The sequence below is a fragment of the Vicia villosa genome, linkage group LG6, assembly GCF_029867415.1.
Source record: "Vicia villosa cultivar HV-30 ecotype Madison, WI linkage group LG6, Vvil1.0, whole genome shotgun sequence".
Lineage (NCBI taxonomy): Eukaryota > Viridiplantae > Streptophyta > Magnoliopsida > Fabales > Fabaceae > Vicia > Vicia villosa.
This window is the reverse complement of record NC_081185.1, coordinates 121,412,848-121,428,037: the sequence shown is the minus strand read 5'-3', so window position 1 is coordinate 121,428,037 and position 15,190 is coordinate 121,412,848. Positions and strand designations below refer to the sequence as shown.

The window sequence follows — 15,190 nt, the reverse complement described above, 5'->3', positions numbered from 1 at the left end:
TAAGCCATTTAACAGCTTATTTCTCTTTCCGTCAAGTGTCTTATTAGGTTACTTCTTAAAAACTAAAGAAAAATACTTAATGAAAAAGAAAAAAAAAACAATTTTATCAAAATTAATTTGACAAGATTTCAAAACGAATTCCTCTTACTTTCTTGTACTCAATAATGGCTTCCTTATACTCTATTCAATTTAATTTATGATCATTTATTTGGATAAAGTTAACCTTTTATTATTTTTAGTAAAACACAGTGATGAAACAATATTTAAAAAGAACTTAATGGATATGCACGAATAGTTTTACAGTGTCATTTAATAGAAAATCAATTATTTACCATATCATTAAATTTTGTTAAAATAAAAGTGAAGTGGCGGGATTCACTATCACCATTGTTAGTGCATCACTCATTTGTTTATTTAAAAAAAATATGATATATTATTAAGTAGGAACATATAAAATATTTATTAAAAACTTTTTATAGTAATCTTTATAAAAACTTATTAATTATAGGTTGGACTGTCATTATTTTCAATAATACAATTTTCCTTTCTATTTTATTCTATAAGTTATTAATGCACCAAACAATGCATTTATAGTTATATAAATAGCTTAGCTTTGGGAAATAGAAATGAGAAACAAAAACAAGTCAAGTATGGAGATCAATAGAGAGAGTATTAGCAGAAATGAAGCAAAAGTTCACACTGTTGTTGAGCTTGGTGGGTTGGAGTTTGACACACAGAGTAGTGAAAAACAACAGAAGAAACCTCTTAGAAACTCACTTTCTCCAAGACAAATGAAGTCTCTTGTAGCACTTTGTGATACTCTCTTGCCTTCAATCAATGACAGAAATATTGTTGGTTCCTCTGATGAATCTGTCAACAATTTCTACAGAACTTCAGCTTCCATGGCTGGCACACCTGAACATGTAGGATCATTGCAACTTTCTGCTCTTCTCTCTTTTTGTTTATGTTATCTTGATCATTTATTTCTGAAAAAAGAGCATGCAATTACTCCCTTAATTAAAGTCTAAGGTCAGTTTTTTTTTTTTTAATTTCTCTTTGCATGAAATCATGGTTCTTCAAATTTTACTTTGAATGTCAAAACAAAAGGTAGTTAGATGTTTGCAATATTTTGGTCTGTCAACATTATATTAGATTAGTTTTTGGGGTGAACATTATAGGTAAACTAATTTTGTTCTATATTCTTAATCAAGAAGTAATGAGTCTCTTTCAGGTTATTGTTAATTCCCTTTCTTTCGGTATATTCACTTAATGACAGAAAACTGATTGATCACCACATTAATTGCCAGTACACACTATAACATGTTTATTATTCACTCCATCTCAAAATTTGGTGGTTTTAGAATTTTTATTTTGTTTCAAAACAACACATATTTCATAAATATATGGTATTAATTATATATTTTTTCCCAACTACACTCTTGATATGATTATAAGAATTTAATGAGTTATTTATTTCTTTATATTGGAAATTAAAATTTATAAACATTTAATGATAAATATAAAAACATTTTAATACATATATCCATTAATTAAATAATATTTTTTAGATAAATAAGTTAAGTGTCGCAGATTCGAACTGGCCTCCCTTCATCTGATGCCTCTTCATGCTGTTTTAATTTGTGTACAAAAACCTATTTTTAACAAGTGTATGAAACCTCAAACCACTGGGTCAGCCAATAAATTTCATGCATGTACAGTCTCTGTTATTCACATTCCACCCTACAGAATTAAATACTAAAGGTTGTAGTAGCAACTACTCTAATTAAAGCCTATAGTATATAATATATTATTTATTATGTGTATTTTAATTTTTGGTTTAATAATTTGTAGCTAGGAGTTTTGGTGAGTGAGAAACTGGAACACCCAAGTACATGGCTATTCATGTTATCCTTATGGCTACTATCAACATGGTTTGGCACATTGATATACTGTGGTGCTGCATGTCTCTCTACCAAATTCCCATTTTTCCATAGCTACCCTCACTTGTCGCCGGAGAAACGCGAAAAAATACTGCAGGGTTGGTCTCAAAGTTACTTTGGTCTACTTAGGATGCTTTTCAGAACCATTAAGCTTCTCACTCTCTTTGTATTTTTTACTCAGGTAAATTATACTAATAGTCTAATACTACTACTTTACTTCCTTGTTGAATGCATTGAATGCTTTCAGGTTCTTTCGCTTTCTTTTCCTTTTTTGATCATTAATAAGTGTTGCCACTGTTCTGTTCTGTGCTACTGAATTATTACTATGATGTACATGTTTTTTTCAACACTCTTGAAAAAATAATACTGTGAGGCTTTCTTATTCCACAAAATAATAAGACTTGATTTCCATTTGGGTTCCAATTAAAGACTGGGCCCTACATTCATTTGTTATTCTCGTACAATTTCCGAAGAGGTAGTACTAAAAAGAACAAACATTAGTATATACATGTATTACAAATTTGTATATTTACTCTCATTACTTGTCCTTCACAGCAAATAGAATGGAAAACCATGTCAGGAGTTAGTTAATGTATACAATTCTCTCATAGCTTTAGTGTGGTCCAAGTTTTTCAAAAGTCTTTTTCAATGAACCTTAAAGCCCACCATGCACATGAGGATAGGACAATCCAATTCGGTTCTGGTTACAAAGTCGTCTTAAGTTTTTGGAAATCCCATATATGTTAGTTGTAGTTTAACCATGATAAAACAAATTGAAGCTCTATTTAACCATGATTTAACTGTAACAAATATCATGAGGTCCTATTTAATTAGAGTTTAACCGTGACAAATTTTAGACCTTGTGCAAGTGACAAACTTTGGACCATGTGCAGTAGCCCGCCTTGCACGCCCTCAAAGATGGTCCTGCTAGTTAGGTCATGTGCATTTGTCCGCCTTACACGCCCTCAAAGACGGCCCTGCTAGTTAGGGTCCACGGTGAATTAGGCCAAATTCTTTTGGGCTGCTAACCCACTTTGCATGGGCCAAATCAAGAGAAAGGGACTAAAACTTCTTGTCCAGATTGTATTTTTAAAATCATGTGCAGTTTTTATGAAAATGTGCTGGGTGATTAAAGTTGTTCTCAAAAGAAATGAGTATGCTCCTCTATTAAGAATGTGTGCAAGCAAAAACTTGCCCACTACTCTTCCTAGATGAAGTTTCTACAGACACAATTGAAACACCACCAATTCTGTGTACCTAAAGGAAAACGAATATATTTATCTATGTATGGAAGCCACATAACATAAACATCTAAAAAAGTGTTAATAATATAATGTTTTCAAAACTAGTACTCTCTCTTGGATTGAGAAGTTGATGTATTTGGTCTTAATATTTAACTCAACTTTTCACATACCATTTTTGTTTATATTTTGTTTCAAAGTATGTCTTTATGATAGCTTGGGACCGTGTACTAATTAAGCACGATCTCTTTTGTTTTCAGATAGATGAAGAAGAAAACAACCTATCATGGAAGGCAATTGGATATAATGGACCTGATCCAGAGTTTAAAGCGCAGAAGAAGAAGAAAAACGTTTTACATAAAACATCGAAATCAGAAGAAAATTGTGATAATGATAAAGATGACGAGGTTTTTGGACCTCTTTACAAAGGACTTGTCCATATGAACTACCCGCGTCACATTATTACAGATTCTCTAAGACGAATTGGATTCCCTGTATCCGTCGCTCCTCCAGAGAATAAAGCTTCTACTGTCTCGTCTCCTTCTCTAGTTATTCAATGTGATGCAGTAGTTGTTGGTTCTGGGTCAGGAGGCGGGGTGATAGCGGGAGTACTAGCAAAAAGTGGTTACAAAGTGTTGGTATTGGAGAAAGGAAACTATTTTGCTCGGAACAATCTTTCCCTTCTTGAAGGACAAGCCATGGAACAAATGTACCTCTCGAATGGTTTGGTAGCAACGGACGATATGTCTGTACTAATACTAGCAGGTTCGACAGTTGGCGGAGGGTCTGCAGTCAACTGGTCAGCCAGCATCAAAACCCCTCACCATGTATGCATGGAGTGGTGCCATCGTCACGAGCTAGAATTGTTTGGAAGTAGATTATACAAAGAAGCACTTGATGTCGTGTGTGAAAAAATGGGAGTCCAATCTGATATTGAAGAAGAAGGATTTAATAATGCGGTATTGAGAAAAGGGTGTCATGAAATGGGGTATCCTGTTAGTACTATTCCGAGGAACGCTCCACCTGATCACTACTGTGGTTGGTGTTGCTTGGGATGCAAGGATGGAAAGAAGAAGGGTACATTAGAAACATGGCTTGTGGACGTGGTAAAATCGGGTAATGGAGCAATTCTTCCTAGTTGCGAGGCTATACAAATCTTGCACGGGGAAAAGAAAGGAAGAGACAGTAAAAGAGCGAAAGGAGTTGCGTTTGAAATTGACTACAATGGTAAAAAAGAAATATGTGTGGTTGAATCTAAGGTCACGATTGTAGCGTGTGGAGCACTCCGTACTCCACCGTTACTCAAGAGAAGTGGTTTGAAAAACGAAAACATTGGGAGAAACCTGCGTCTTCATCCAGTGACAATGGCTTGGGGTTATTTCCCTGATTCACCCTCTTCGCCCGAGTTGTGGCCGGAGGAACATAAGAAAAGCTACGAAGGAGGGATTATGACAGCAATGTCTACAGTTGTTGCAGACATTGAGAGAACCGGATACGGGGCAGTGATCCAAACGCCTTCGTTGCATCCGGGCTTATTCTCACTTCTCATGCCGTGGAGTTCTGGATTGGATATAAAAGATCGAATGCGCAAGTTTTCAAGAACAGCTCATGTTTTCGCACTGGCAAGGGATCAAGGATCAGGAACTGTGGATTCATCTAACTGCATAAGCTATAAGATAAAAGATGTAGACAGAGACAATTTAAACAAAGGAATTGAGAAGGTGCTGAGAATTCTGGCAGCAGCCGGGGCTGAAGAAATCGGGACACACAATAATAAGGGAAGAAGCTTAAATGTTAAGAAAGTGAGCTATAACGAATTCGAGAAATTCGTGAAGGAAGAAAGTTCAAGGCCATTAACCGACCTTTCGACACCCATATGCTCGGCACATCAGATGGGGAGCTGTCGTATGGGCGTTAATCCGAAGGAATCGGTCGTGAACCAAATGGGGGAAACATGGGAAGTTGAGGGTCTTTATCTTGCAGATTCAAGTGTCTTTCCAACAGCATTGGGTGTGAATCCAATGGTGACTGTTCAGGCTATTGCATATTGCACAGCACAACATGTTCTTCAAGTCCTTAAAAGGAAAAAATGAAGTTGCAGAATTAATAAAAGTACTAGGCTAATGGAATCAGTCTAGTTCATATATCGTTAGAATTTTTTTCTATTTTTGTTATGGTTACTAAATAATCGGTGTTTGGAAATTCGCCCGAGAGAGATCAAACAGTTTGAGCTCTCTCTCTCTCTCTGTAGGATTTCCAAACATGTACATGTAATTGCTTATAATATACTTTTATGGTTGATGTTTCGACTATAACATGTGTCTTTGATTGTTAACTTTCATATTAGACAGTATATTGCAAACTTTGTAAGTATAACTGGTAAATCAGAAACCAATATCTATACAGTCCTAGCAAAAAGCAACACAAATTTTCATTGGTACAGTTATTTAAGAAGGAGTGAATTCAAATAAGTGAAGGAGTGAGAATGGAAAAGTGTCTCCAAGTTTAAGATGCCTACTTCTGCAAAGGTTCTGTTTTTTATATCTTAGTAGGTTATATCAATCTTTTTGCAATTTTCGTCCACGTTTAAATTAAAAACCTCTTAGTTGTGTGTGTGAGCAAGTTTCATCTATTAATGTTTAGCAGGCTTAGCTTTGGAAATAGTATTTTCTTTGTTTTGAGCAATTTGATGGGGATCTTGATTTGTTCTAAATTCCACTTTGAGTGCTGCAATTGCGGTTAAAGTGATTTTATACTCATGACCATTGACTCAAAATTTTTTAACTATGAAAGATCTTGATTGTTCTTAATAATTTTATACTCATGACCATTGACCCAAAAAAATGTTAACTATGAAAGATCTTGATTGTTCTTAATTCCACTTTTAGTATTGCAATTGCGGCAAAGGTGATTTTATATTAGTGACTATTGATCCAAAATTTTCTAACTACGAAAGATTTTGATTATTCTTATTTCCACTTTTAGTGCTGCAATTGCGACAAAGATGATTTTATAGTAGTGACCATTGACCCAAAATTTTATAACTATGAAAGATCTTGATTGTTCTTAATTCCATTTTTAGTGTTGCAATTGCGACAAATGTGATTTTATACTAGTGATCATTGACCCAAAATTTTCTAACTATGAAAGATTTTGATTGTTCTTAATTCTAATTTTAGTGCTGCAATTGAGGCAAAGGTGATTTTATACTAGTGACCATTGACGTTAAATTTTCTAATTATGAAAGGGTGAGACACTTCAACACAAACTCTGGAGAATCTTCCATGCAGACTTTCAAGGTATTGTTATAAATTTTAATCAAGCGACTTATGGCGAAGGTCATGGTTAACAAGAAATTCTCATCATAGTAAACCAAATCTAGTCTTGGAAAGCACACCCAAACGATGGTTCTTTCCACTTTTGCATTTGGAGAAGCAAACTCATGTGTCTAGTTGGAGACGACGAGGTAGTAGTCAAAGGTCATTCAAGGTCCATATGAAATTACTTGTTCTTTGTATGCAGCTTTGGCAAATTTAACTATATAAAAACTATTATCATTATCTATAATTTCAGACCCTCTTTGGAGTCTCTAAATTCTTTGGGACGGTCATTCATTATATTGTAGCTAATGTTTTTACCTATATTTGATTATAACTACATCAATCTAGAGACTATACATGTCTTTGAAAATATTCGCCTCTAAGTGGACCATAGTAAGAAGGCGATTTCCATTTTTAAGCACAATACAGACTTGAGTGTGGCGATTATGTTCTCCTTTTAATGGACGACAAGGACTTGAGTAGTAGCAATCGACTTGTCCAAGAAGGATATTTTAGATGACTTAGATATGTCGAGGGTTTTATGTGGGTTGGGATTAGGGATGAGAATAGACTAGGCTGACCTACTGGGTGCTATAGCCTAGTCTATTTAAGACCACATTAGACTTATTTAATAAAGATGTCAGACTTAAGTTTTTTTAAAAGCCTATTTAATCAAAAGAAAAATGATACGATGACACCATTTTATACACTAACACCGTACATTCTACCATTAATATGTACTCATTATTATTTTAATAATTTTTTTAATCATATTTTGATATATGTGCATGGCTAAAACAAAATGTACACATCGGGTGTAAGTTATATACAATGTCATTGAATGGTGTCATCGTAGTATAGCCCATAATTAAATAGGTCATATTTGGGATATTAAAAAAGCTTATGAAGTCTTATAGTTTTGCCTATATTTTCATATATATATATATATATATATATATATATATATATATATATATATATATATATATATATATATATATATATATATATATATATATATATATATATATATATATCAAAAATAGTCTAAATAGGTTGATCTATATATGCATATATATTAGGGGGAAAAAACTAAATAAGCTGGCCTATATATGCATAAATATTAGGAAAAAAGACTAAATATTTGGGCCTATATATGCATATATAGACCGGCCTATAAGGTTTCTTTAATAATATGGATTAATTGAAAACTTTAATGAGAAACAGACTTTTAAATAGGCTTGACTTTTAAAATGGTCAGATCAGGCCATAGAATAAAGTAAAGTTGTCAAATGGGCTGTCCCGGGGGCCCAAAGTATATAAGAGACTGAAGTGGGTTAGCCCGATTACTTCATAGACTTCCAAAAATGACTCCAGCCCAGTTACTAATAGACCTTGTGGCCTGGTGGGCCGGCCCGGCGGACCAGTCAATCCTTTATTTCAATATTATAGTTTTAAATTTATAAAAAAGATGAAATAGATAAAAACTACATAACATAAATAGAGAGTAATGATAAACTTAGTTAAATGATATTTAAAATATTCATCAAATCAACATTCATATATATGAATCCTACGAAGATATCTATGCAAAAGTAGAGTGAAACTGAATATTATCTCCAATATTTATCAAACTTTCTCTTTTTCTCACAACTATTTCTTTAATCATGTCATCTTGAAACATATCTTCATCCTCATTAACTTTTGTTTTTCACTTGAAATACACTTATGCAATTATATCTTAACTCAATATTTTTCTCCAAAATTAACTAAAATTATTTTAAAATTTTATTTTCTAATGGGCCAGCCTGAAACCCGTTTGGCCGGCCTGACCCGACCCATGAAAAACATAGGCCTGGTGGATTGGGCGAAAAAAGATAGGGTCGTGTTTTTTTAAAGTTTTTTTGCAACCCGACCCACGATAAAATATAAGGCTCATGGGTCGACTCGATGGACCGAACCCATTTTGATAGTTCTAGAAAAAGCCTATAATAGACCATATATCAGACTCAAATTTTTTAAATTTATCATATGTCAAACTCAAATCTTCTAAAACCTAACTTAATCTAACCTAACTGGAATGATAATTCTTATAATCTAAGAGAAAACAAAATCAACTTGCATTTTCTCTAAAATAAGTTTACGTTATCTTAGCATCGATTAGAATGAGATTCCTCACATGATATAGAAAAGTTTATTTACAAGTTTTTTGAGCATAAAATTTTTTGTTTATATATTTTAAATGAAAACAAAGAAATTAAATCAAAATCATAATAACAAATTAAACACAACCCATTGAATATTCAATTTTTATTTCACAACCTAAATTATAAAATGAATTAACAATTTTTAAAAATTTTAAAATTTGTTTTACCATAGTTTACATATTTTTAAAAATAAATATGAATTAAAGATATGTTTAAATTATATTAATTAAAAAATATATAATTTTTAAATATCATCAAATATAATTGCCAAAGTTGACAAAAATAAATTTTAATTATAAAAAATTTGACTAGAATTTTAACTTAGACATTAATTTTTACAATAAATAAATTGGATTTAGTTTTTATAAAAATACAAAAAATTACGTATTATGGTCTATGTTATTAAGTGTTAAAAACACAAAAGCCTAATTGTTTCAGTTTCTTGTTAAACCCTAGACGTAGCCCGTTCCTCGGAGTCCCATCACCGCATCTTCGCCGGTGTTCTGTTGCCGCAACCTCGCCGGAGCACGATTTCGCGAACCCTAGCACCGTCGTCTTCTTCATCTTCACACTTCAACTCAGGTATTCATTTATGTTGCTTGTATTTTATGTCGTTTTGCTTGCTTTTCCATTCTACTTGCTTGCTCCTGTTGCTTGTTCATGATAATTGTGGGATTAGGCAGGGAGGTGTGTTTGTAACTCCGCATGTTATATATAAGAGGCGGTTCCAAATAATTGTGTAATTTTTGTGTTTCTTTTCAAGGATTTCAAATGATGTAGTATTCATATAGGGCTGAGCACAATTACTGCTACATAGTGGACTACATAGTGGAGTGAGTTTAGTGTATTGTTTAATTTTGCATCCATGCATCTTGTGTAATGTTCATGTTTGCATATGTTATTCATAGGACTAAAATGTGCGGTTTAGTCGTCATTTCTGTCACAGTTCGATTTCGGAGAGTATGGTCAAGGTGGGTGTACTCTGCTGTTTTTGGTTTGCAGCTGCCAGTCGAGTCTGCTGTTTCTGGTTTGTTCTAGTGCAGGGAAACTTTCGGTCTTGTGGGCTAGAGCTTATGTTAAATCTTCTGTGATATATAGTTCAATAGAAGGCGCTGTCAAATAAACCTATAGAGCCAGACTAAATCAAGTCAAATTGCCTTTTATTTAAAAATACTAGATCAAGACTAAGTTCTAAACCAAATGGTGCAAAGCTCAAGACAAATGTCCACCTACATTTTGTAATGTAAAAGAAATATTGACAGAGAAATTCTAGAAAGAAAGCGTGTGAGAAATTTATGAGTGATATGATATGTGAGAAAAAAAGACAATTGGTTTTTTGTTTGTAACCCGTTCTCCGAGTCCCCTCACATTTTTGTTTATTTTATTTTATACGCTTAACTTTGAAGAGGGACATAATGGACTCGATCTTTTAAGTGGGGGAACTTTTTGTTTTAGTTTATTTATATTGTCTCTAACTACAATCTTAGTCATGAAATGGTGTTTCTAGTTCATAAATTCCCTTTTTAAACATTCTAAAAGTCACTTTTTGTTGTGCAGCATAAGGGCAACTACATTTGATTCAGAAGAACTTGTATTTCATTTTGTTATTGAAGTTCTATTGGTTGAAGCCGCAGATAGTTTCTATTGTAGTCCTGTTTCTTCTGGATAGCACTCCCTAACAGGGTATAGGGTCAATGTTTTATCTCAGTAAGATTGAGCATAAATTGGCCTTGCCTCCATCTCTTCTTTCTCTTCCCATTGGAGAAGCCATACACACGGAGCTTGAGAGGCTTTTCTTGGATAAGGTTTTCTGTTGCTAACATTTTCATTTTCTTATGACCCATTATATATAATTTATTTAACTTATTTCACCTGTCTTTGTTTTGTGTTTCTGTACTCATGTTAGGTTATTGCAAACTTGGGCCTTTGCGTATCTGTTTATGATATCATATCCATCGAAGGTGGGGCTATCTTCCCTGGTGACGGTGCTCCGACCTACCTGGTATGAGTTTATGGGTTGTGTTGAACTTTTTGAATTCTACATAATGAGACTATGAAGTTGATTGGATTTGTATTCTATATAACTGTATTCTGGAATATCTGACAGGTGGTATTTAATTTGATTATGTTTCGTCCATTTCCGGGGGAGATTATTACTGCAAAACTTGTTTCATCTAATGCTGATGGCTTGCGCTGTATGTATTCAATTTTCAGCTGGTTCCTCTATTTTTATACTACTTATTAGATATCTATTTTTGATTTAGACTTAGTTTCTGATGAGAAAAATAAAACTTGTGGTTTGTACTGTGCCTGTGTATTATTGCTTTTTTACCCCACTTTTATTGGAATACGACGATTTATTCAATACTCAATATGAGTCAATGTTAAATACTATCTAGAGTTTCTAGACAATAATAGCGTGAGTGTGTGACCCTGCAAGTTGAACTGTGGTCAATCTGGTTTTTGTAAATTCTCTTGTTATTTTATCACCGACAATAACCTACTATTTGCATCATGTTACAGTCCTATCCAATATCTGCACCATCTGAAAATATCATGGATTATCAAATTTAAGATGTATTTTAAGATATTTCCTGTTTAGTAATTATGTATTTTTGATTGACAGTATCCATTGGATTCTTTGATGACATTTACATTCCTACTCATCACATGCCCAATCCAAACCATTATGAAGCAGAAAATAGGTAATGCTGCTTCTATACAATTTTACTTTTGGGATGAAATTTGAACATATCCACATAAGATCTTTTATTTTTTCGTGCAAAACCCCCTCTCATCATGTAGCTAAAACATCATGTTTATATTTTGGTGAAATTTACAGCAACAAAGGCACATGGTATTGGGATTTTGATGAAAATGATTTATCACTTGGTATTAATTATTCTGACGAGGTTAGACTCCTTTTCCTTTTATCTTAAATTGTATGCCTTGCCAACAAGCATGAAACAAAATTTTGGTTACCAACATGGCAGATTAAATTCCAAGTTCAAAGTGTGAGTTACCCTCCAATTCCAGTTGAGCAACCAAAAGAATCAAAGCCATTTGCTCCAATGTTGGTTAGTGTAAGTATTTCTTGTTCCCCATTTTGGCCTATACTTTCTTCATTTCTCTGGTTCATGCATATCTTTTAATTATGAATCTAAACTCATCGATTGCATCATCAACAAACCAATTAAAGAAATTGAGTTTGAACTTCTTACCATATTGATATGCAATGTATAGAAGATAGATTAAATCCTAATAAACAAGCATTGCACATTGATGGAGGATTGATTTAATGTCTATTTTACAGGGATCGTTAGATCAAGATGGTTTGGGTCCTGTTTCTTGGTGGTGATGAATTCATTCCCGGGATTTATTCATTTTCAAGATTACAATTAGAAGAAATTGCCCCTATTTTGCTTCAAAATAAAAGCAAACCGTAAAGTAATTAGTCGTTATTACTAGTTAGGTTAGAAGAAATTAATGGTTTGCTCATGTTCTTGTGGACATCTCTTAAAAACATGGAATGTGATTCAATGAATTCCATTGCTTTGTAAATTTTTTAAATTTTGATTCAATGAATTCCATTGCCTTTCTATTTATACAACCAGCATAACTATCATCATGCTGTAAGTAAGGTACCATACTTTTGTTATTTCGTGGATATAATTACATGTCATACATTTTTTTAACTCCTTACATTTTGGTATACATTTAATTTTTTTATATATTTATTTGTCATACATTGTTATTTTTTAGACAAGTATGGTGCATGACTTGAATTCACAACAGAAGTATAGAACAACTATTTTGATACTTTTAATTTGTTTCGGACAAATTGGATGAGGATATACAGTCTACTTGTAGTGGTGGCTTTTTAGGAGAAAACAAGACTGGCTTTAGAGGATATGACACTGATGAAAGTGGTCCTTGTATTTCGTTTGAGTGCGCATCATAGGCTCACCAAAGTAATTTTCAAACTATTTATAAGAGTGTTACTAGTATTACCTTGTTCAAGATCTTTATAAATTCAATTAGGAAAATACATTTCAGAAGTACATGAATTTCCAATGTCATAGTTCTTTCTTCCTCCTATCATCTCAAGAATTAACATTCCATAACTGTACAAATTGGACTTGTAAGAAACTCCACCAAATGCTTTACTTATAGTTTCTCTTGCCCCTTCTATTGACACAATACTATCCTTTGGCATATTTTAGCCAAATCAATATCAGATATTTTTGGGCAAAAATTTGTATCCAAAAGAATGTTTTGGGGTTTGATATCAAGATGCAAAATCTTGAGTTGCATCCTTGATGAAGTACTCTAGTCCTTTAGCGAATAGCGATGCTATTGCAATTTAGAACAGAATGTTCCAATCCAAATCACAAATAGCATTAGGAAATTCACTTTTATAGATGAATCTATCCAATGAACCTTTGGGCATGAACTCATATATTAGTGCTTTCTGTTCCCCTCATAACAATAACCTAAGTGTGACATAATGTTCATATGTGATGTTTTACTAATGCTAACAACTTCGTTTATAAATTCTTCTCCATTTCCCTTTGATTCATTTATTACTTTCGATATGAATTCTTCTCCATTTCCCTTTGATTCATTTATTACTTTCAGTGCCACTTGATGACCATCGATTAAATTTGCTGTGTACACTACACCATACCCCCCTTGGCATAATTTCTCTCGAAATGAGTTTGTGATCCTTTTTACTTCTGTATAATTATATTTTCTTGGCATAGATAAATTATAATTTTGCATAAAAGTATCCACATTGTACTCAACAAGCTTTCTTCTTCTCCTGAAAATACTCTTTTGTTGTCTACCTGTACCATAAAAAGTGATGTTGTTTATTGTTGTTACCTATCACTATCACAATAAAGCCTCCGGTTATGTTCTGAACCTACGTTAAAGAAAATCAAATTAGGCAGAACTTATAATAATTATACATTGTCTCTTGAAAAGAAATTGATGGTCATTTATTTACTAATTGCTTTGTATTTTGCAGCAGCAATAAAAATGACTGAATTTTTAAAACTATGACATAACTGTATTTCTTCATTTTCCCAACCATGTGTTAATGCATTTATTCTTGATCTTTGTTATGAATCAAAAGCTTATACACTTTACAGTCCTACAATATACTTTTATCTTTTCTGTGATAAAACAATGCTGAACAACACATTATGTTATGAAGAAAACATAATACCTTTCTTTGTTTTCTCCCCAAAATGGGTACATGAGGTTTGTGGTATCGCTGTCACAGTTAAAAGGGATATTGTAGTTCGTGTAATATCCATCATCCTCGCACAAACTCGTTGGAATATTGATGACGAAGATCATCAAAAATGTGAAGGAGATAAAGAAAGCAATAATAGAAGAAGAATGATGAAGCAGATATTTCATTCTTGCGCAAGAGCAAACAAGTAATAGTGTATGAAGTGTGAATAATTGGATTGGTTTTGGAAAGATAAAGATAAATAATGAGTGGTTCAGTCAACTTGACTTTCACTTTCATGTTTAATTCAATGCAATATAATTTCCATACTTTGTGATGTTTCTATAAAAATGGGTCGAAACTAATGCAATTTAGAATCTAATACATGAACTTAGTTTTAGTTGTTATATTGAGGTCAATGATAATGTTAAATATAAAAGGTAATATATTTCAATTGCTGAACGAGAGATCAATGATGCTGTAGAAAGGAGCTCTTTGATACCGTGGAGCAAGGGTAGACTGGAAAAAATTAGCACTTCAACGTCCAAGTTATTTAAGTTAAAGAGATGTAATCTGGAAGAGTGAGAATGTATGAATACTTGTTATGGCGCATGACAGACTTATCTATGGTGAGCGATTAAAACCATTTCGACTTGATACGACGTGGGTTATGAGGGACTGTCTAAGTAGATCTTATGGTTTCTGATGAACCAATAACTCGATTAGGTGTAGGGTCTTCTAGCGAGACTCCAATTGTGTTTCGTTCTTCAATGTGGGTACTTTGGGTTTAGCCTTTGGAGTTGGACAAATCTTGTTGGACATTTGGCCAGCTCGGAACAGTTGTCCCTCAAGTCCTTGATGTTACGTGTAAAGACAAGATTGTGCTAGAGCTTCTAAACCATTCTTAAGACTGCTCTTCTTCACCACCTTGAATACCTGGTCTGACCGACACTACAGAGGAGATGATCGAAAGAGTTTGTTGGGTTGGAGTAGGTTCCCTCAATAACACACATATTAAATCCTTATCCTATAATTGAAACATTTCGCAATATAAATCCTCCACGTGGCCCTAAATCTAGACGTAGAGGTGATCTTTTTAAGATACTCAAATTTTGTAAGGAATCAAGGTTTAATTAGGACCGTTAATGGTGATGATGCGTTTTCCTAGATTCTGGATTGTTATTTGTGTGCATGTCTCTAGTAAATATATGAAGTCTAAATGGTAAATTTGATCTTCTTTTAT

The 15,190-nt window shown here is 33.3% G+C and overlaps 2 protein-coding genes and 1 pseudogene across 3 annotated transcripts; 2 read left to right on the top strand and 1 right to left on the bottom strand.

Annotated features, from left to right (window-relative positions):
* Nucleotides 1-617: 617 nt before the first annotated feature.
* Nucleotides 618-5,522, top strand: LOC131609797 (long-chain-alcohol oxidase FAO4A-like). The gene is made up of 3 exons (XM_058881590.1): nt 618-923; nt 1,852-2,121; nt 3,442-5,522. The coding sequence occupies exons 1-3, from the start codon at nt 627-629 to the stop codon at nt 5,272-5,274; spliced, it is 2,400 nt and encodes a 799-aa protein (XP_058737573.1). The 5' UTR covers nt 618-626; the 3' UTR covers nt 5,275-5,522.
* Nucleotides 5,523-9,129: 3,607 nt separating this feature from the next.
* LOC131612231 (DNA-directed RNA polymerase III subunit RPC8-like) lies at nt 9,130-12,310 on the top strand. Of its 2 annotated transcripts, none has more exons than XM_058884036.1 (8): nt 9,130-9,290; nt 10,359-10,513; nt 10,615-10,710; nt 10,816-10,903; nt 11,335-11,413; nt 11,551-11,620; nt 11,702-11,791; nt 12,022-12,310. In XM_058884036.1, the coding sequence occupies exons 2-8, from the start codon at nt 10,403-10,405 to the stop codon at nt 12,064-12,066; spliced, it is 579 nt and encodes a 192-aa protein (XP_058740019.1). In that variant the 5' UTR covers nt 9,130-9,290; nt 10,359-10,402; the 3' UTR covers nt 12,067-12,310. The 2 variants fall into 2 exon arrangements, with proteins under 2 accessions (XP_058740019.1, XP_058740018.1); XM_058884035.1 differs by having other exon boundaries at nt 9,131-9,290; nt 10,266-10,513.
* Nucleotides 12,311-12,530: 220 nt separating this feature from the next.
* Nucleotides 12,531-13,708, bottom strand: LOC131614551 (LEAF RUST 10 DISEASE-RESISTANCE LOCUS RECEPTOR-LIKE PROTEIN KINASE-like 2.4; annotated as a pseudogene).
* Nucleotides 13,709-15,190: the final 1,482 nt, after the last annotated feature.